The sequence below is a fragment of the Danio rerio genome, chromosome 4, assembly GCF_052040795.2.
Source record: "Danio rerio strain M-AB ecotype USA chromosome 4, GRCz13ab, whole genome shotgun sequence".
NCBI classification, from domain to species: Eukaryota; Metazoa; Chordata; class Actinopteri; order Cypriniformes; family Danionidae; genus Danio; species Danio rerio.
This window is the reverse complement of record NC_141024.2, coordinates 23,027,859-23,051,267: the sequence shown is the minus strand read 5'-3', so window position 1 is coordinate 23,051,267 and position 23,409 is coordinate 23,027,859. Positions and strand designations below refer to the sequence as shown.

Sequence of the window (23,409 nt, the reverse complement as noted above, 5' to 3'; positions counted from 1 at the left end):
TTTTATTGCCATCATGTCATATGAAGCAGACTACAATCAAGACAGTGACAGTTATCCATTTTTTTTTTCTTTTTTTTTTACCAAAGGGCTAATTCAGACCCTTCAAAAATGTTATTCAACCTATGATTTGTTGTATTAAGTATATACAGTATATACAAGTACACCCCTCACAAATCTATGAGCAATTCCAACGTTATGGATGTGACATTTGCAGTAAAATCTCAAAACATAAATTGACAGAGAAAGTATATGTTAGTATTATATTAAAACATCCGTTTATATTTTTCAAAACAACTAGACACAGAGGTGTGGGAGCAGAAAAATATCAATCTTTAAACATGTTTTTTTTTTTTTTAAATAAAACTTTATTTTAAATTAAGAAAATAAAATGCGTTATGGATGTGACTAAAAAGTCTGCAAGTTTACAGTAAACAACATACTTTGTAGAAATTCTGTGAATTAAACTGCACTGTATTCACTGAGAAATGGCTAACAAATATTCATTTTCGAAATGGGATGTACTCCATTATGCTGAGCACTGTATAAGAGATATAGAATTAAGCAAATCAAAATTAAACCTACAATTGAGTATATGAGACTCCTATACCACTGTTCTGTCAATGCAAATATTTAAATTAATGTTCATTTTTTTTTTATTTAATATATATATAACAGTTTTGAACAATTAACATTTTTTCCTAACCCTTGGAAAATATGTAAAATAAGCTTTTTGTTAATAAATATATATTTGATTACATTTAAAGAAAATGTCAAATATTATTTTCAGTTTTATTTGTTAAAAATGTATGTTTAAAAAATGTAGTTTATATATATTTTTTGTTAACTTATCAACATTAAATATCATTCAATGTATGAATTATAATAATAAAGGGATGTCATTAATAAAACCTAATTTTAAAATTAAAAATATGTTTGTTCTGAATGTTTAAAATGATTCTTACCCTCTGGAAGGTATGTAAAAGAAGCTTCTTGTTTAAAATCTATTTGATTGCTGTTAAAGAAAATGTAAAATGTTTTATTTGTTAACTTTTCTTTAATTAACCCTTGCAAATTATGTAAAAGTAGATTTTAAAGTATGTCTTAAATATATATTTAATTACCTTAAAATAAATATCTATTACAATTTTTAAATGTATTTTTACATGTATTTATTAATAACATTTTCATAAATTCATTTATTTTCTTTTCGGCTTAGTCCCTTTATTATTCTGGGGTCACCACAACGGAATGAATCGCCATATCCAACAAATGTTTCACGCAGTGGTTGCCCTCCAGCTGCAATCCATCCTTGGGAAACACCCATACACACTCATTCACACACATACACTACGGACAATTTAGCCTACCCAATTCAATTATATCGCACATCTTTAGAATATGGGGGGAAACCGGAGCACCCGGAGGAAACCCATGCAAACACAGGGAGAACATGCTAACTCCACACAGAAACGTCAACTAACCCTAACCCCGCCGAGGCACGAACCACGACCTTCTTGCTGTGAGGCGACAACCCTACCCATTACACTGTCTAATCAAGCTCTTTATAATTTTTAACGTATTAAAAACACCTTACCATAGCTTCGAGAATTACATAAACACAATACTTGATGATTTCACATGACATTTTAGATGTCAAAATGCTTTTGAATGTTTTAAAGATTTATTTTTAACTCTTGTATAGCTATATATAACCTAGTCATGACCCTCAGATGAAACTTACTTATAGAAAACTTTATTTTTTAAGTATATTCATGAGGCAACAATCATGCACGCAACAGTTACACTTCAGAACCACTAAAATGTCCTGAATTTGTGTGCTTTTATTGCAGGAAAGCGTCCTAAGAAAGGACAGGCGACGGCTAAACAGAGGCTTGGAAAGATCTTGAAAATGAGCCGTCATAAAGGCTTATTCCTGTAGCATGATGGAGAAAAAACAAGACACGGCTGCTTTTCTTGATGCGCTGGGATTATTTCACACTCACTCACTGTGCATGTTTAGGCAACAGGGTATGATCACTTTCTTCACCAATCAATCACCAAAAAAACACATCAATTAGTGCAAGAAAACAGCTTTACTTTAGCCAACATCACAACATGAACAGCCAAGAGTCTCCAAAGGAAGCACAGAAGTGGACGGGAAAGAGTGTGTATGTGCGTGCTTGTGTGTCCCGAATTGAGGCCTCTTCTGTCCCTCATCTTTACCTCGATTGACGTGTGTAGCATGAAGCCGATGGTCTTCCTCATCCCTCAACAGGGCGGCACTCCATTGGACCCTCAGTTCCTCCTCCAGTCGTCTTCAATCTGTGTTTTTCCTCCTCCTCTGATCGTCTCAGGCTGATGTGTGAGCTTTTTATAAATGGTGCTGAACATTTATATGTCCTTCTCTCAAACCCTTGTGTTCCTCTTTAAGCAATAATTGTACAGCGGTGAGTGGTGTTGAGGATTTTACTGGGCCGCACTTTTAGGATGCAGGAAAAAATAAGTCCTCTTGTAGTGGAAGATGGTGTTGGTTAGAAAATCAAGTTTTTTTTTTTTCCTTCGTTTTGACTGTGTTTTTCTTTATTCGTTATTTGTTTGTCTTTATTATGTGGTTTAAAGTGTTTCTCAACCATGTTTCCGGAGGACCATCAGCTCTACACATTTTTCATGTCTCCTTAACCAAACACACCTGATTCAGGTCATCAGCTCATTAGCAGAGACTGAAAGACCTGTAATGGGCATGACAAAGGGGACATCCAAAATATGCAGTGTTAGTGCTCCTCCAGAAACGTGGTTGAGAAACACTGCTTTCGCGGAATATTATGATATTTTGGTGCTTTTTTTCCCCCTAAACAGTTTTATTGGGTAATATTTTGCTTGTTCTCATAAGTTTGTACATTTTTGTTTGCCTTTTTTTGGTTTAAATTGACGATTTTAAATATGTTGTGTGTCTATATATATATACATACACACACATACTAGCAGTCCTTTTGTTGGAGCTGCAACACTTTCGGTTAAGAAATATCCCAAACGTTTGTGGAAAACTGATAAAATACAACATAAATTTCCTTTATTCAGCATTTTCCCTATCTTTAATCTCTGGAGAGAATAATAATGAGGAAAAAAGCTATAGTAAATTTAACTATACCTCAGTTTGTAAAAAAAAAATGCTGTTTGATTGGTGTTTAAAGGTTTATTTTATCAAAAGTTATCATTTATTTAATCCAGAAAGTTCATGGAAACCTGGAATATTCTTTTTACACTGAAAATTGATACTACTAAATATATAATTACACGATTTTCCTCTCTTTTATTGGTGATTTGAACAAATATTCCTTTTTTGTTTTTTTAATAAAATTGAGGAAAATCTGCTTGCAATGAAAGTCTATTGTGTTTCAAGTGCATTTGATTGACACATTAGTACAAATTTCTGTAATATTATTATTATTATTATTAGTGGTTAAGTTCATATTACAATTAGTACTGGAAACCTGAAATCCTCCTGACACTGTGAAAATTCTCTATTGTACTTGAGCCCAAAAGAGAGAGCTCCTGCATCCTGAAGTGCCGCTGCTGCTCAGATATACTGTATATGTGATGTAGTTTGTCACGTGATTGACAATGATTTTCAGCTCATTCTGCATAATTTATCCTCTGAGATATTTTTGTTGACTTGCTTGACTTATTTATTAATTTCAAAGCTATAAGAATTCATATTGCATTCTGAGTTTCTTGAGTTTGTTTTTCTCCATTGCATTGAATAGTTCTGTAAATAGGAGTTTAATTTTGAATGTTACCAATACAAGAGGATTGAGCTTTTGTTTAGGTTCAGCTTTATGGATTTTTGTAGTTTAATGCTACTTAAAAAAGACATTAATGTTAAATTTACCTCGAAAACAAAATGTTAGTGCAGAATGACTTTGAATAATGTTGCTTTTTTTTGTTTTTGTCTTAAAAACTTGTTGAAACGGGATAAAACATTTCAGTGGGAACAAAACAAACAGAAAAAAAATTGGTGCTTGTTTGTGAAATTCTAAGAGAGGCTATGAAACGTTTTCTCAGGGAACATCGAACGGGTGACATCTTTGAATTCACCAGCACTGTCGTTCAGTCTCGTTTTGTACGGATTTGCCAACAAATGTATATATTTCCCATTTAATTTCTTTTTTTTTTTTTTTTTTTTTTTTTTTGGGCAGTCTGCTGAATTTAAATCGCAGATTCAGAACAATGTAAATTATACAACATTTGTGAGACCCAAACAAGTATTCTTGACTGTTGTTTAAAAGGTCTGTTGGTTCAGTAAGCAGATATGCACTATTTTGGATCCACAGGACTCGAGATGGATGCTGAAACTCAGGCTTTGTTACAGTTTTGAGTTTTATGATGAAAAATGTTCCCACTTGTTCTCCTCAACATAAATGGACTAGTTGATCAGACAGGTTTTTTTTTGCTTTGACACATTCATTGTACAGTATTTATTAAGCTCGAGCATTCATTTCCATTATGGACTGTGGTATAAAGTTCACTGTGTTTATTTCCCCCCATGCTGTGTTCTGTTCCTCTTCTGATGTTTTGGATGCAATGTATATATGAAACATGAGGGAAATGTTTTGTAGATCACACTGTTTTTCCTCCTTTTTCCCCAGATGTTAAGTGATAAAACACTGTTCTACTTGCAAATTCAAGAGCCTGGAGTTTTTTTTTCTTCATTGTTTTATTTTATAATGCAACTTTTATAATCAGACTTGATAATAAGTCCATATGTATAACAGGAACTTTCAGTTTCCTCGACAGAAAAAGGTGTGATTGTGTCTGCAAATGCGAAGAGAAGAAGCATCAGTCATGCTGTGAGGAATTTACACCAGGTAAATGATGTAAATATATATTTATATGTACAATGAGGTGTTGAATCTACTCTTCATCATCAGGTGGGATCCCAAGCTCCTCATCAGTCCAGGCTGAAGCATCCGGCCAGGGGAAGTGACCCTAAAGAAAACATTAGTTGAGTGGCTGGTGATTATGAAATGGCTTTTATTTGATTGGTTTGTGATGATGTTTCTCCTCACCAGAATGGCGTCTGGTGTGTGCCAGGTGTGCCATAGGATCCAGAACCACATGAAACCGCCTAAGAGGTTGGCATTAAATATCTGGTTCTTGGCGATCGGTGGAGGCTGCCTGTAATGTTGCACACCTCCTGAACTAAAACAAAACACACAGAAGGATTGCCAGTAAGTACAAGATGTTTAAGTTATGTGTATGTACATGTGTGTAAATATATGTATTTTTATGTGTATTTGCAAATTGTGCTATAAGGCTACATGTATGTACCATTGATTGAATTTTAGATATTCAAAAAAAAATATTAATCAGATTTAAAAATAAAATTAAAGTTAACTTAAAATATTTATTTTAACAATCCAGAAAATCCCCAAAATAAAAAATATAAATTACAATGCTTTGTAAATGCCTTTTACAAATACAACTATTTGTGCAGGAATGTTACATTTATTATTTAAATACGGTTTATTTTTAATAGGTTATTTAACTCTTACAATACAAGTTCACTATACAAAGTATTGTTTTGACCTTGTATGACCATGTTTTTGACAGCATCAGTTTGCAATGCAAATTTCAAAATTCATCAAAATACCATTTATTATGAAAATGTAAGTCTTTCAGTTTCCCAGTGTTAGGTTGTGGCTGGAAGTGTATCCGCTGCGAAAAACATTTGCTTAATAATTTGGTGGTTCATTCCGCTGTGGCCACCACTAATTAATAAAGTAACTAACCCAAAAAGAAAATGAATGCAAGTCTTTCAGCATTGCAACTTTATGATTTATTTATGAATAAAGAGAGAATTTCTACCTAAATAAACAAAAATAAAGAGTAGATATTTTAGCAAGACATACTAAATCTGCTGGAAATGTTAGACACTTAAACCAGCTTTTACTGAACATTGTGCACACTAGGGCTGCACTATATTGGAAAAATGTAACATTGCAATATTTTGTTATTCTATGATTATATATTGCGAAATGAATCTCTATTTGGAAGGAATTGAACATTTCAGATTGATTGGGGGTGGTCATAAATAAAATATTATGAATCTACAAACAAATAAATTTAGGAAAGAAAAAGAAACAATTAAAATACACTTTATTTTCAATTTTTTGTATAGCAATATTTAGGTACAGTAATTGAATAAAATTAAAGTTAATCCTTATTAAAGGTACAAACTGTACAAATTCTTATGACAAAGTATTTAAAATATACATTATACAGTCACAGGCCTCAAAAACACATGGAAATGTTGCATATCATTTGATATCCTGCGATGTGACTATTGGGAACGATCACATTGGGATATTGAAGCTGAAACGATGTATTGTGCAGCCCTAGTACACACAGATTGGGTTTTAGTTGAAAGGTCTTGTTTTCCATGTTTAAACCCTGAAATATTTGCTTGAAAACAAAAGGAGAGAGCAAATGTTTTGTAAAAATGAGGCATTTTATGATTAAAATGTGTGCCAGTGTGCTCTAAAAACTTTATTCAAACTACATAATGTATTTGTTTATACATGAACCCACTGACAGATTAGTCTTATCCAAATAAATGCTTTTAAATTTCTCAAAAAACAAAACAAAAACAGGACTTAATTTGGTATCTTTTCATAAATTAAATTGACTTAGATTTTAGGATGTTTACTTTGCTTCATTGTAAAATACTAACTTAACGTTAACAAAATACATGAGTTGAAGACCTTTTAAGGCCCTAACTTGAGAGGATTAACGTTAATTAATTAATCACGATACTTCGAAAACCTGCCATGCTTAATTTGTTTCCAGTTATCACTAAAAACTAAACCTTAAATTTTAACCTTGCATTAAAGGTTGACGTCGTTAACGACTGTCTTGAGCGGTATTTAAGCCCAAAACAGGCTGAAGCAGCACAGTTAGCTAGTTAGCCTGCCAGTGATAAACACTCACTTTCTGACGGTCATCTGCTGAGGTCCGCGTCTGAACTGCTGCAGGCCCGCCCGGAGGACACCCGCCGTCCTCCAAACCGAAGACATGCTCAAATCTAAGTGTTTTACTCCTAATTTGGGTCGGATTAAGCTGGGTGACTAGAGAGCTAAATGTCACCTTTACAGCGGCTGTTTCTTTGACTTGGCAATACCGAGAGCTGTGATTGGTCGTTTAAAAATTGCCGTTTTATGCTATGCGCTGCATATTCGGCAGAGGGCGCCAAATATCCACTGAGAAAAGGTCGAACAAGTATGGAATATGATATTCATGCATAAATGGATCGATACATTTGTTATTTAATCAAATGACTATAAATTATGATTCAAACTTTTTTAAATCTGTAATTCGAATAAATGTACTACGTTGGATCAGTTATTTATTGGCTCTACTGGTTTATTGAACATTTCATTAAGTAGGCTACTGTTGTATGTTTCTCTTGCATCCTGTTAGAATCAGGCTTCTCTTGGCAAATGTTTTATTATCACAAGACCCTCAATTTATTATTAGTGTTGGAGTTACAAAAAGTTACTTTTAAAAGTAATGCATTACAATATTGAGTTACTCCCCAAAAAAGTAACGTAACATTTTTTTTAAGTAACTTATTACCTGGCTGAGGCTTGATCTCTTTTACATCTTGTTTTTTTTTTAATAGAGGAGCATTACAAAATAACGTTGTGTTGTATAACCTACATACATTTACCTATTAAAAAACGAACTAGATAGTGTTATCTCAGAACTTCCTGGCTCCAGAGCTCTACATGACATATATAGATTATTGAAAGTTTACAGCAATGTGTTTGCTTCTTTTGTACTGTCTTTTGTGAAATCTCTGTCCTTTGAAACTATAATCCCCACTTCCTTTTCTTCAAAGCCTTAAAATTATTGATTGCATTCTGTCATTGACTGCATGATTCAATATGACTACTTTCATTTTAATTCAGCAATTCGTTTTTAAAGCGAATTAAACTAAACAGTAACTCAAACATTATTACTTATTTTTAAAGTTATGCGTTACTGTACTTGTTACTTAGAAAAGTAATATTATTGCGTAACTCGGATTACTTGCAATGCATTACTCCCAACACTGTTTACTATTGATATAGTTTTGATTTTATGCAAGTGAAGAAACTCTGAACACACAAGTTGCAATTACATATAAAATGTTTTATTGGCTCAAAAAGCAACCAGATACATACATATTTTCCAAAATTTTCAGAAATATTTAATTTCAGACTATACATCCTCCATACATCAACTTTTGGGACCCTAGTGCCAATGCAACAGTCACATTACCTATTCACCAAACTATTTGTCATTATAGTTTTTCAACAACTATTTTAAGTAAGGTTGGCCCATTGTAACCTTTGATTTAGCTCACCATCCCATTTGAGAAAAAAAAAATGAGAATGATGGAAAGAATTGGGGCGAATGCCTTTAACAAAGATGGTAATTTATAATTTGATGCGTCACCTATCCTTATTTTGTTTCTGTTGTATTGCTGAGCTATGAAAAAAAGCATGTTTCATTTTGTAAATGAATCTGATTTTTAAAAATGTACATGATGTCACTCAAAGGGTAGATGACTAAGCAGAAGGCAAACACAAGTGTAACAACATTGTTATAAATGAGATTGTTTTTGTTTTTTCTGTAATGCTGTAAAGTTCATTGTTAAATGTAAAATTGCTTATTAGTTACTATAAAGCAATGTTTTCTAGTTATTTTAAATATTATTAAAAATATTAGGTATTACCCACGGCAACTACTGTATATTCACCTCTGGTCCACTAGCCCCAATCAAGTTTTGTTTTTGACCCTTTATAAGAAAAAGTTTAGGCACTAGACTGTAGATGTTGTAATGGACAAAAGCAGTAGCAGGCTAAAATAATGTTAGTAGTAGCCTACAAAGTTTGCCGTAAACTCAATAGACAGACAAAGTTGTGGTTAACCTTCTTGGGAATCCAATAAACAACAACAGCTCAAATAGCAGTGCGTGCTCCAGAAAATGCTCCAATACGCCATTTACTAATCATGATCCCCGGAGCAGCGCAGAGGCGCGGGATCGACAACATGGCGGCTCTGGAAAAACACAATCGATGAAAAACACGAGAGGCGTTTCCAAACACACAGCTTAACGAATGCAAGAAACATATCGCCTCTGCAGATATAATAGCATCGCATAACCTCGACATGCAGCCTCAGTCGGGATGTTTTCAGCACACGAATGGTTTTCTCAGCAGAACCTAAACAGGAAATGCGCGCCTCCGCTCGAGCCTTTTGTTGCGGCTCTTATTGTGACGTAACAGACCATAATCTGACTTCAGTCTCGATCAGTGCTTAAACTGCCCAAAAACGCACAGGACGGCGGGTTTTAAATGCGCTACGAGTCCAATTTAATGTGTGTAACGTTAGTGTAATGTGTTAATCTATCGTCGTAGTCAGCAAATTAATCCCAATTCTCAAATACAGCAATAAATGAAAGTGTGTAGCTTTTTTATTTATCATTTTTACACGAAAACTGATTTTGCTAATCAACATTTTTATTGTAGTTGAAATAATTGTGAGATCACAATACCGCAACTAACACATTTTGAAAGTATAATTGAAATGAAACAATAGCACCATTTCCTTGTTTTTTCCACTGTTGAACACAAAAGATGATATTTTAGATAGCTCAAAAACTAAACATCGTCTTCTATATCTTATTATGTGTACAGACAAAAGAAAAGGTTTGAAACTAGAAAATGAGTAAATGAAGATATTTTTAAATTTTGAGTAATGTTAACTATATCCCTTCACTAGAATGTTCTGTTGGTTAGCCTATTTCTCTGAGCAACATTCACATTCTTAATACAATATATAAATAAATAATCTCCCTGTAACATTCTGGAAGGTTTTCGGTAACCAAATCAAAACCTATATAATGTCTCATCTGGAAACAAAGTAACCTTTTTGTAATTGCTGTGGGGAATGATACACACATACATATATATATATATATATATATATATATATATATATATATATATATATATATATATATATATATATATATATATATATATATATATATACACACACACACACACACACACGTTTTTCTTTTAATTTGTTAAAATAAATTCGTAACAGGTTTTATTTTTTGGAAAGATTTTAAAACTATGTATGAAAATAGCAATATATTATATTTAAATTTTTAAGGAAATATATTTTAAAATGTCTTTTGTAGTGATTCAAAGCAAATAGTTTTCACATCAGTGCAGTATTCAGTGTCAAATGATCCTTAAGAATTTATCCCAATTTGTATGTATGCTTAATCATTATTAATGGTTTTACATATTATTGTTGGTGTTTAAAACATTGACCAATACATGTCATATATTTGTAAATTTTGATATATTGTGCTTTTGGGAATTTTGTAACTTTTAAAAAACATCCTTAATGTCAAATAAATATAGATTTTAATAGACTTTTAGGCCCTTTATTAAAATATTTATAACTTTTTTCAAATGTAAAAAAACATTTTTTTTCCACAAAAACATTTAGCTAAATAGTTTCTGATACTGACAAAAATCACAAATGTTTCATGAGCAACAAATCATGTTACACTGAAAACTGCAGTGATGGTGCTGAAATCTTTACATCACATAATATTACTGCACTTTAAACACGACCGTTATTTTAAAATGAAACAGCATACTCTGTTATGGTCTAATAAATACACCCTTGGCAAGCAGAGCAAACATCTCACTTTTTCCAAACTTTTGACGAGTAGCGCAGATTTGTAATTTGTCAAATCATGCTGTCAGGGACTACGCAATTACGTCATGACGCACAAGAGGGGAAAAATCGCTGAATAGTTTATAACGGGCTCTCTGAAACGAAACACGGACTGCCCAAACTACACATTTAGATATTCCGTTGCTGAAGGAGACAAAAGCCTGTTAAAGTTTTCAGTAGTCCGCGTGGATTTTAAAACACTGGGCTGATGACGTACTCTCAAGGAGGTCAATCCATTTTTCGGCAATGGTATTTTCTGGAAAGGATCGTGACCCCGCCCAGTGTGAGCTTTGTGCAGTGCGCTTGTAGACGCCATCTTCTTACATCTTTTCTGACGCGAATATTGATGGTATAATATAATACTAATATACTCCGTTGAAGTGCTCTTCTTAAACGCCGCGATAGATGGGTCCACAGAGATTTAAGCGAATTAAATGGTTAATGACATTTTGAGTTAATGGCGCCCTACTGTCGTCCACGATCACGCTCGGATCTCCGGGTGCGCCGCTCTCCCCTCGCAGCTCAGAGCCCGCCCACTTGTGGAATTCAGATGATGTCATCACCAGCCAATAAGCGTCGAGAAAACAGGACAATGAGCGTATTATTGGTCAAGGGCAATGTCATTCGTTCTACTCAGGAAGGCCAGGGAGGGGGCGAGCGGAGAAAATCGCCATTTTGAAAGCGTAACAAAATGAACGATATCGACACTGAAAATAACACCCTATCTCCAAACCCGGTTGAGTGTAGCCCGTTTAATATCCATCTACAATCTCACAGTCCCGAAAGTTAAAACCTGGAGATGTTTTCACTGGCGTAGGCAATCCTGTACGAGACGACAGCATTTAACTATCTCTTTAGCTTCGTTTTCCTTTCAACTGTACAAATTCGATGCTCGGCGCGTCAAATCGCTGTTTTCTGCTTTGTCTTGTCGTGTTTCTTCACTCTGCGTTGCATAGCTCTTCAACTGCTAGTGGTTGGTTTCATAGCACACACTGCGCATGCGCAGGAGGATGCGGTTTAGATCTAGATCCACTTCAGTATGGGGGAGGGTGTTTGTATGTAGGGTGAGTTGCTCGGATGATGCCTTCTCTGGTTGAAGAGCAACATTCGGAGACCCGCAAAACAATGCCATTAGTTTAATAATTACCCATGACCACAATTGAAGCTCTTAATTTTGTTTGATATGTTCAAGTACATGCATCATTTTTCATCATGCACTTATGAGTCTACAGTTTTGAAGTGATTTAACTAAATGGGAGAAATAAATCTAAACATAAAAAGAGAGGGTCTGTCTACAGCCAACAGAAATATTACCTTTTCATTACCCTGCAGATGTTTGTGTGTATACTTGTGGTCATCTCACTCCGATTACCTTGAGAGAAAAAAACTGCACTTGTATAAAGGTTACATAACAGATTTGCAGCCATTTACTGTTTTGGGCCTCACAAGTAGGTGTTCGTATTCAACCATAGTAGGCAAAGACTTGCGTAGGCTGTCTTTCTCTTTGTTTTCACCTAAATCTTCTAGCTCTTATTATTATGTTATAAATGTTTTGACGTTTGAATACATAAATGGGGAAGTGATTTAAAAAAAAAAAGCATAGCTACGGAAAGGATGATTAGACTTCCACATTGGGAAACTATAAACAACACTACTTTACTACTTACCTATTAAGATACAAATTCAAGAATTGACTGGTTTGTATGTCCGGAAACACCTAGATATTTAATAAAAAAAAAAAAGAATAAAAAAGGTAATGGCATGATTAAAATTATGATCGCACAATGTTTTATTAACTCAACACTTTTTAATGGCAAAAACTAACTACTTCATTACATTAATAACAAAAACTATTTCTTATGCTTTGGTTTTAGTGATTTGAGCAAATTTTGAGTTGCTCGTCTGATTTAATGCTTGAATGACATCTCAAATCATGTATCTCACAGTACCGTTTCATTAATTTTAGTTGGATTTTAAACTGGAGGGTGAAATTAGCTATATTTATAAACCAAAGTATCCTCTGAATTGTTCCACACTTGATCAATCAACAATTCGGCAAACACAAACACTTAAATTTAATTATGTGTAGGCCCACAAGGAATCTTTGTGCTCAGAAATCTGGAGATTTCTACAGATTTTTAGCCCATCAGCCATTCTGTTTATTTACTTCTGTAAATTTTTTTTTTTTAAACAAAACTTCTGTGCAGAAATAGAAACAGTCCACAGATTTGGTCTGGCTCTGGTGATTAGTTATACTCTATGCATGTATACTAAGCACTGCATAATCGGTCTGCTTCTTAACATAGTCGTTTTAGTTAACAATACTTTATACACTAATATAGTATATGAAAATACATTAATACTCAGCAGCCACTTATGAGTTCTGTTTGTTCATAATATACAAGCTAAGCTTTCAAAACTTGTAGTGCAAGTCTCTGTTCACACTTCCAGACATTGGCAATTGGCATTTCGACGCCAATTAACTTTGAAAGAAGTCAAGCCAACCAACATTTTGGTAATAAATATTATCATGATTTTTTTTGTGTGTATTGCAACACACAGTGGGTGTATATTAGCATCATTTGTTTGCTTTTGTATCTGATCAAGCTTTCAGACCCGGAAACTGATGCGTGACGCAGATTAACAAGTAGATAAACAAGTTTCTGAAATTCGTAAAGTTGTTTTGTCCTTCTCATCTACATAAGGAAACAAACTTTTCATACTTCGGCAGTAATTGGAAAGTGCCCAATACTCATATTACCTGCATTACTAGACTAATATAGTTCACTAGTGAGTTAATGAAAACGAGTGAGTTTGTTATGCACAAGTAAGCATATTGGGACATTGTAACTCTGATATTGTGGCAGCTAGTTTTACATTTGCTGGTTTTATTAAAGATAGTAGTTCACTCAAGAAACTACTACTAATTTACTTATCTTAAGGCCATGTAACTTTTTGACTCATGTGCTTCGTCAGTAAAACATTAGATATTTTATTTGAAACCATTGTCAATGGTAATTCATAAGATGCAACTCAATGTCTATCAAAAAAAAAATTTAAATGGAAAAAATTAATACCTATATATCATTCAATGAGGTCTTATGATGCAAAACATCCAAGAGAGTGGAGATGTTTTACTCTAGCACATTCTGTCTATCAACAACAAAGAGTATAGACTTTTATGTTGTGCTGTTTATTTCAAAAGTACATAGCTAAATTAACAGTCATGTGTTATGAGTTTGCTCATGCTTCAGACATCAGTGTGATAAAGCTGTGGATAAAGGTAATAATGTTGTAAATGTTTCTTGCACATACTATTATTTTGCCTCTACAATGTATGGTCTGGTGCCACAGGTGTTAATTTTGTTTTGCCTGTATTAGCGGTTCATTCCACTATGGTGGCTCTAGTTAAAGCAAGAAATACGCCGAAGGAGAGTTGATATGCGTGTTGTTTTGCCATTGACTATAATTTTTATCAACCACTACCAAAGCTATGAAAACGAATACTAGCTTACAAATGGGTTGATTGAAAAAAAAACTAATTTAGTTTGCAAGTCCACTTAGGTTTAAGATATCTCTTAATTAGCGACTCGCTACAATCCTAATCACTGTATAATTAGTGCACTATTTTCTTCTTCATAAGTTTTATGGCGGTCGGCCAACTACACATCCATTATTTTGTTGCCTTCTTTAGGCATTAATTTCGCAGGAGGCTGACCGCTTCTCTACGGCGGACTCCTATGTTTGGAGTGTGTGATGATGAGAAGAATGCGCTCGCCGTGGATGAACCCTCTCTCCAGCCCTTGAGCTTCTGCTCCGGAAACCCCGCGAAATGTAGAGGCGGAGCGCGCAGTGACAGAGAGCCGGGCGGGGGCGCGCGGGGGGGGAGGCGGAGTCACGGCACTTCTGCCAGGGCCGCCATTTTTGCACAGGGAAAAGAGACAGGATTGAAGGGATCCAGTTTCTAACTGTCGGCATAGATATGGACAAAATTTTCGGGTTTTAACAAACGCAGACTTTACGTTTGGATTAGAGCTCCACGAGGCGAAATACGACTGCTAAACAGCGCGATTTGTTAAGCTTTGTTACACATCCGCAGTGGAGAGCGAAGTATTGTTTTGGTTGTGTGGTAGATCAGGCGGCGGGGTCTCACCCGAGTCCCCCGTGTCTTTATTCACAGTTATTACAGTGGACATAAACGGTAAGTACCTGCCGAAATCCTACAGCTAACGTTATGTGTTTGTTTATAACAGAGGGTTGTTTAATGACAGTGGCTAAGTGACTTGGTGTACAGGCTCCCATCCTTGTGTAGATGCTGAAAGTGAAGCTTTAATGAGCTGGGTTATTAGTTTATGATCAAATTGGACGTAATTACAATGTTATTACGCATTTGTAAGTCCTCCGTTGAAGGACTAAATCCAACCTGGTTGCCTGTAAAGGGGACAATCCGAGCTGTGTGTATGTGTGTGTGTATGACTTAATTTAGCAGCTAAGGTGGCTAGCTAGCTCACACCCACCTTTAATGCTTCACAAAAGGACAGATCTGAAATTATTACGCTATTCTGTCACGTAAACAAGCAGAAAAGCTGCACACAACAGTAGCGGAAACTCGGTGTCGTTGCTCTTGCGTTGTTGTAAAGCTGCTAGCTACACCAGCAGTCACTGGAGAAATGCTAGCAAGTTAGCCAATCAAGAAAGAAACAGACCAAGACTTGAATAATCTCTTAACATGCTGGGATGTGCAACAAAAAAGCTGCTTGGGTTATTTTAATTTGGAAGAAGTCGTGGTTACGACCGCGAAATGCTACTCCCGCCACTTATCTTCAATCTTGTTGGTGATGTGCAGCTTTACGATATTTACACGTGTTTTACGTGCATTTTAAAGAATGAGAGGTGTGAAATGTTTAAAATTGCACGTTGTGCTTTGACAGAGCCTGCAACAACAGGGCTTTTGTTTACACCTCTCAACCCCAACTAACCATTCACTAGGTCCACTATCAACCCATAACCAGCACGCAGATACACACTTTAAACCTTTTTTGACAGACATTAGAAGTATTATTACTCTCAAAACACGCTATGTTGTTTTACTCTATTGTTTTGGACTTGCGGTAATCGTTGCTCATACCACGACTCCGTACAGTACTGTTTAGCACAATAATGTGCTGATTTATCCAAGAGGACCCAAAGTTAGCGCTTATTTAGTGTCTGTCTGCTGTGTTTTGTGTGGTTGTGTGTTGATAATGAGTGCTGCAGCCGTGGGGGAGGGGTTCGGGCTCGGTTCATGTAGTCAGATCTGCTTTAGCTTCTCAAAGTGGACCAGAACCGCGCTGCTTTACCAGCGACTGCGCACTAATGTCAATTATAGTAAATAAACCGCCACTCGACGCGTTCTTATGATTAGAAAGGCTTGGGTTGATGTTGATTTGTGTATAATTGATTTATAAGTCTGTATAAGGAAATTAAACGCTCGAGTGTTCATATCGATGCGCATTAGCATAGCAAGCTAAGCAGTTAGCTTCACTGACTAGCTGTCCTGAGGATGTCGTTACTCGACTTTTTTACTCGTCCCAACGCGGATATTCTGGCTTTATAAACATTCTAACCTACCATTCTGGTACTTAAACGACACAAGAAGCCGTTAAAACGCACTTTCCCGCGCAGATAACCGTGTGTTTTCGAGGTTGTTGGCTAGTCGTCGTCAGTCAGAATCACTAACGTTAGCTACGCAGAAACGACGCACACACTTTGCCCCAGCACAGAAACAGCGCATTTGACAAATAGATACTTAAGCATGTGCGAAAAGGTGGGTTTCTTGTTATCTTGGCCGTTTTCTGCCAAATTTCAGCGAGTCTTCGAGCGCAGTATTTCCTCTCAGGTGCTTAGTGAAAATGGCGGATGAGTTGATGTTGTGGCAATGAAAGCCTCCACACCCCTAGATCAACTCACACACACTGCAGCGCCAACACACTCACACACGGGCAAGTGCACAACACGCACACACACCAGAAAAATACAGTGCTGTGTGTCACCAAATATGATTACAGACTGCGTCCATTGCGTTCACTGAACGTTTTAGCACTTAAACGAAACCATATGAGTGTGCTGGAACCATTAGTTGTAAATCTGGTTAAATCATCTCAAATACATCCAGGACATCCAAATCTCAGCTCATTCATGAAGCAGAGTAGCCTATAGTAAACAGCAAGTACTAATCTTTTTTTATGTTACACAATCGCTTTCCCCTTCAAGTTGGTGTTTCATTAGGGATTAGAAGATAATTGTCTTTACTGCAAGATAAAGTGTGTATTAATGGCCTATACTTGAGACTGGCATTGTCAAAGTGGCATACACCGTTCAAATAAAACAATAAACGTGCGGCACTCTGTGAAAGAAACAATAGACGATTTATTATCCGTTGTGTTTCATAGATGCCTAGATAAACATTTATTTATTGTTAGACTGTAATACTTCTACCCATGTGGGGAAGTTGTTTTATTCTGTTGATTCCTTTGGATGTTCTTTCAGCTAGGTAAATCTAAAGATTTTATAGAGGTTTATCCCACTGTGGCGACCCCTGCATTAAAAGAAAAGCCAGAATTTCAGTGGAAAACAGGTTTAATGTTTCCACATAAGCAAAATATTTCTATAAATGTGTATATATATATATATACACTGTAAGAAATAACTGTTTCCGTATTTTGTGATTATATCTGTCTTTTCCATTTATTTACAGTTGTGAATTGCATTATGGAACTTCTCTGTTGACTTTGTGTTGAAAATTCAGCTCTACAGTTTAGCAAAGCAACACTTTAGCAGTTTAAAATAATATAATGCGTAAGACATGCCATAGAGAGATATAAGTCTGTATAATAACAGAAAATGTACTGGTAGGTTATTACACGGTTATTGTACCGTAATATACAACACCAACCCAGACAATATATCTTTAAACTATTGAAATGTTAATAAAAGTCAAATTTTACCCTGAAAGGTTTTTAAAAAGTTTTCAAATGAAGATCAAAATCCCATAATGCAATTCAAAAGCATAAATAAACAGGGAAGAATAAATACATGAATCACATAACACGGAAAACTGTTAATTTACTAATGTTTTTATAATGTATAATGATTACTAACCAATTACGACTGTGCTGTCTTTTCATATGTAATTTTCGCACGTGTGCCTAAAGTTATTGGCACCATAGAGCAATAAACCAACACACAAGAACGAGAAACAAATAAGTAATATGTCCTGAGTAAAACTCAATGCCGTGTTTCCGCAAACATGCAGTGTGCACAGAAAGCTTCCTCTCTAAGACAGCATATGCTCTCAAATTAAGTTACTTGGTTGCCTGTTGTAGCACGTATTGCCATAAACACAAACATTGCAGATCTTTAATAATAATAATGTATATTGAATTTGTAGAAATAATTGGGGTTTTAAATGTTACATTCTTTTTTTATGTATATTTAGTTGCTACTGTTTATTAGCTGTACTGCACATGTGAAGCAGTTAATTGGTTTGTCGTTGTCTTGTATTTATCCCATTGTTGTTTCTGTCTTTGTTAAAAAATATCCACACTGTGACTTCTTTGTTGGTATCTGAATTAGGATCACTCATATTGGGAAATAAGATTACCACCCACTTCAAATACTTTCTTTGGAGAGTTGTTTACCTCACTGGAAAATTCATGACTATGAAAGGAAGGTTTGTGCAGCACCAGAAACCAACACAAGTGCATTGCCTTACCTTACAGAATTAACAGGAAACGAGATGTTTCACAAGCTCACACACAACCAACTGCATCTGAAAACTACTCAGCGATAACCGTTTTGGTTTAACAACCTCACTGTGCACTATGAGTACACTCAAGGATGCCGTTGAGTGTACTGCAGTATTGAAAAGAGCGCAACCCACACGGCTGTGTCATATTTCTCTCATGATTAGCACTCCCTCCTTCTGGTCAGCGGGGAGTTTACAGGTTCAGAAGAATGTGGTTATTCATCAGAGCAGTTTGATGGGGTAAACATGGGCCCTAAAGTGTAATGAATAGACGATGATGCAGCAAAAGGTAATCTTGGTCTTGGACAGGCGAGTGGCTGCTCATGCGTGAGTTGATGGTATCATTTGGGGCTTGTGTTATTTAGCCGGTCAAGCCATCAGTGTATTTGGTTGCTGATGTTTATGCAGTTTATCGCTCCTAATGTGTCTGGTTTCTTCCCATCAGCCTGATGCATATGTTGTCGTAGTTTTTGGGGCCAGGTGGAGTAGCTTACAGGGTCAAGCTGTGAGATAACAGCTGTGACTCGATTGTTTTGACATTGACAAAGACCTCCTCTCCTGAGCTCTACTTTCACCTCACATCTACTGCCGGCACAGCTGATGTATTATTTGGGAAAGTTTTGCAAAGTTCTCCCATATGTCTGTTATGGTGGGTACCACTCAATGCCAACTCGATGTAGCAAGCATTACATTAGCATAACAATATGTGTTTTCATTAATAAAAACAACCACAGAGTGACTTTTGGCATGGTGTTCGTGTTTGGAAAGGCTTTCTGTAATAACAACCAAGGCATTGGTCCAATAGTCTTTTAAATTTGCAATCTTTCCACATTTTGTGAAGCACTTTTTTTTAAGCCACAATGTTAGACTAGCCTCTGTGGTGCACGCTTTGGCAGCCACGGCCGAGATGTTGGTCTGAGACACTTGCCAAACACATGCTTCAAACCCTTTCTCCTCATGACAACACAAGCTTCAATATGGCCACAAAACATGAATGGATTGCTATCATCCCTGAATGCAGAATCTGCCTCACCAATGCTGCATTTTTGGTTAGTATTTTGTGTCAGGGACAGCTTTTTTTATGGAAAAGCTTGCATGCGGATAATGAGATGAGCAGACCGTGTACAGTGCAGGCTGTGGCTTTTTGACAGGCGTTTCCTGTAGATGGAGGTCCAATCGTTGGCATGTAGTGGTGTGACATCACAGTGAGGCTGTGTGCAGCTGTACGAAAAGGATGAAACATCAGCCTACGCACATCAACACACAGCTCACAACTTCGACAGTGACGCTAGAGAGCACTGATCCACGCGGAAAGCAGCAGAAGCACGCTTATCTGCTCTGCTGCACAAACCTTTCTTTGTATGAAAAATACACCACACTTGGAACAGAAACACTGTGGATGAACTTGAGTTCAGAAGCGAACACTCGGGGATCTGATGTTTTACAAATTCAGCCTTTTCCTTTTAAGGTCATTGCACCACAGGAAGCACTATGATGCAAGAAACCCTTTATATTTTCCACTTGAGCTATCTAAAACATCGAAACGTTCTCTTTTCCTCAGTATAAACAGCTCAGCAGCAGCTGCATTCGCCATCCGTTCTCATTCTTTGTGAGGTTGGCATGTCATACTCGCATCCTTGCCCCACTGCGCATGGGTGACTGAGCTCTATGTGTGTGAGAGGCCATGGGCAGTATCTGTTTGTTTTCTGTGTTGACAGAGGGATGGAGAAGTGAAGTGCCCTCCTCAAGAGACAAGGAGGTTAGAAAGGGAAAGAAAGGCAGCTGGCGGCCAATCGCAGTCTCAGGTGATGCATCTATGTGCACATACACGCTTCATCCTGGATGCTGTGCTTTTACCAATAAGATGCGTACAATTTATAAGTAGCATAATTTCTTTTGTCTACATCCTATATTTGATCAAACTGAGGTGTGGATAAGTGTGTATGCTGGTAGCTAGGTCCACCGGGAGCCCTGTTAGTGCCATAAGGTCACGTGAGGGATGTGCAGGGAGAAGCTGCGGGCTCAGGTAACCTGTTTTTGTTTGCTGTCTGTAACCGAGCTCTCTCTACGGGCTCTACCTACATGACAGCTGCCCTATACTGCAGACAGATAAGGGTGCAGTGTTTATAAATGTGTGAATGTTATTGTGTGGTGTTTGTGATGTAATGGTGTGAACCAAGCGTGAAATCGATAATGTAGCTATGCCATCATGGTGTCTGAGTGGCCCACACTGTCCATTTTGCCCATGGCACCATTGCGACAGACTGATTTGCAAATCTGCTATGAGTGTTATTGGAAAAAAACTGTAAATATTAGTGTCTTAATGAAGTTTGTTGATTGAAGGTAGGTTGGTCTCTGCTATCAATAAACAATGGACATTTGACTATGTCCATCCTGCATTTTTTGATAATATATTACAGGGTTTCCGCGAGGTCTTATAAAGTATTAAAAGTTGATAAATCAATTATGAGAACCATAAGGCCCTTAAAGGGTACTAAAAAGTCTTAATTGTGTTTTTGCTAGGTCTTAAATTTTGTTCAAGCATTGTCCAAATTGTTTGACTAAACAGCATAAATATATTTACCTTCCTCCTAATATTAACAATGGCGTGCTCGATCCACACGATTGGTTTGGGTCAGGGTGTATCCGCCCAAGCTAATTCATCTGGGTGATGTCACCAAATTTGAGACAAACGTTGGAAGGTGATGTGATACTCTCCACATGTAGCAAAACCATAGAAGGAACAGATGGCGAATGGGAAAATGTAAGTTTGCGTACTTCTGGTTGGAGAAAGACTGTGGCTAAAGTCTGTCACTGAAAACAACCACGTAATTTATTCTTTCAAGCTTTGTTACTTCCGATTTCATCTGAGTTTTGTTGCACAGTTGTGCTCCATTGATTAATTTAACTACAACAGTTTATCAACTGGTTATTAACTTAAAGGTTTGATACTGATTAGAACTTGAAGCGGCGATAAGGACTTAAAATATTCTGAGAAGGTCTTTAAAAAGATATTGAAATTATCTTTAGGATTCCTTCATATACCCTGTCTAATTATAGCTTCATTTTACATTGCAATTCCAATAGTTAACTTGGGTTTAATGTTTAACTTGTGTTAATATGTGCAAATTTATATTTATTCAGCTTTTAAATTAATTTCAGTAATATTATTGACTATCATGAATGTTCATTTTGATTTGTTTACAATACAGTTTGTAAAGTAATATTTAAATTTTTTTAAGAGTTATTACGCGAGAGATCTAATCCAATTGACATTTGTTTGTAAACATTAAATAAAAGTTAAAAAGGTATTATTTTTGTTTCATATGATAAGCTTGTAGTTACGTTACTTCCAAAATTATTCTGCATAAATTCAAAGATTTTTTTACAATATTCTAGCAGAAATATCAAAAAATGTCCGCAGATTCTGTTTGGAATTACTAATAACTAAATAAGTTATGTTCGATTTGGACAAGGCTGTCAGTTTTCGAAGCATTAAAGCTAGGTGGCATTTAAAAGCACGGGCCCACTCGCTTTTTAAGGCTGATTTATACTCCTGCGTCAAGCGCACGCGTATGCTCTGGCACAGCATAGCCCTTGCCATTGGTGACATTGACGCGCACCTCTCAAAATAATGTAACAACACATCGCAACAACGTGTGGCACAAGCTCTGTGATTGGTCGGCTTGGAATTGCTGATGAGTGTGGGCGGAGATGAGAGCTGCGCGAGCTTGATGCAGCGTGTATTTACAAGTGTGAAGTCCCATGAAGGAGCTCTAGATGGAAACCGTTGTTTTGTGTTTACCTTATGATTAAAGTTGTTGCATGTCCCCCAATTCCTGCCTTAAAATAAGCGAGTTTGAGCCTCTTCTAAATTAAGGTAGCATTCAGAATAAACAAAACACCAGCAAAGAAACTCGACACAGAGGAACATAAAAACACCTACTGCCAGCTAGCATTTCTTAAGTGTTATTTCAGAGCAACACAAAAGTACCACATAAGTATAAATGCACATCAACGCGCAAGGCATGCGCCATGCGTTGTAAAGCAGGCTTAAAGAGCACAGCCACTCAATACATTTTTGGGATATAATGGAAACATGGCTGTAGACACTCAGCGTTGATCAGCCTTGTTCAAGATCCCCTAGCAACCACATATCAACATTCTAAACAAATTCGAAATCATATAGTTACAGTGAGTTTTGCAAGCATTGCCACTTGTCGTCTAGTTTTTGAGCAATCTATATGAATCCCTGATAGATGGGGGATGTGCATCATTGATTTTGTTTATCGTCAGTCATCCTTATCTAATTTAAGAATGTCAAGTGGCTACTCTCTGACCATGATGGAGATGCACTGTGGTCAGCCGCTTGGCAGACTTTTAGCACAGAAGCCATTAACCTCATTAACGTTTGTTAGAGAAGCCAAGATAAAATACAACCTGAGACCTGTCTTTGCTTACTGCCCCAAATCGAAAGATCCCACCCACAAATTAGTGATATTCTGATTTATAGACTTGACGTAGTCTGTTTTTTTTTTCTTTCATTGCCTGTTTTAGCATCCAGCAAGCCATCGTTCATCTCTGTCATTGAACATTTGGCACAAGTGCTTGGTCCTTCAGTATGAAAAGTAGTAAACATACTAGAATATTCCAGTGAGCATCTTTCACATCAACAACTGGAGCTGGCCGGTGGCCATGATTGTGCTCCGATTGTGGCGTATTTGTCTCACAGCGAGAGACACGAACAAGGTGATACAACCCCATACCTCATGAATCTTTATCAATGACTGTCAGGAAAAGCTCTCGCCGTGCGTTCATGC

At 36.4% G+C, this 23,409-nt stretch overlaps 3 protein-coding genes across 19 annotated transcripts in view; 2 read left to right on the top strand and 1 right to left on the bottom strand.

Moving 5' to 3' along the window:
* The window catches only part of kdm7aa (lysine (K)-specific demethylase 7Aa), a 248,442-nt gene extending 243,762 nt beyond the window's left edge, over window positions 1-4,680 (top strand). For 2 of the 4 annotated variants that reach the window (XM_087246068.1, XM_087246067.1), the window contains one exon: window positions 1,851-4,680. In XM_087246068.1, coding sequence (XP_087102194.1) covers window positions 1,851-1,939 — 89 coding nt within the window. In that variant the 3' untranslated portion in view covers window positions 1,940-4,680. The remainder of the gene's footprint in view (window positions 1-1,850) is intronic. The other 2 variants (XR_015481782.1, NM_001346151.1) reach the window with 2 other exon arrangements.
* Window positions 4,441-7,193, bottom strand: ndufb2 (NADH:ubiquinone oxidoreductase subunit B2). 2 transcript variants are annotated; one of them, NM_200791.2, is made up of 4 exons: window positions 6,988-7,193; window positions 5,067-5,199; window positions 4,897-4,986; window positions 4,441-4,812 (listed from the first exon to the last, which is right to left on the bottom strand). In NM_200791.2, the coding sequence occupies exons 1-3, from the start codon at window positions 7,071-7,073 to the stop codon at window positions 4,912-4,914; spliced, it is 294 nt and encodes a 97-aa protein (NP_957085.1). In that variant the 5' UTR covers window positions 7,074-7,193; the 3' UTR covers window positions 4,441-4,812; window positions 4,897-4,911. The 2 variants fall into 2 exon arrangements, with proteins under 2 accessions (NP_957085.1, NP_001161298.1); NM_001167826.1 differs by having other exon boundaries at window positions 4,441-4,986.
* The window catches only part of kmt2e (lysine (K)-specific methyltransferase 2E), a 57,860-nt gene continuing 39,539 nt past the window's right edge, over window positions 5,089-23,409 (top strand). For 6 of the 13 annotated variants that reach the window (XR_015483137.1, XR_015483138.1, XM_087248242.1 and 3 more), the window contains exon 1: window positions 14,732-15,004. The gene's annotated coding sequence lies outside the window, so the exon portion shown is untranslated. Of the gene's footprint in view, window positions 5,229-14,731; window positions 15,005-20,307; window positions 20,395-23,409 lie in introns of those variants that run through there. The other 7 variants (XM_087248243.1, XM_087248241.1, XM_087248238.1 and 4 more) reach the window with 2 other exon arrangements.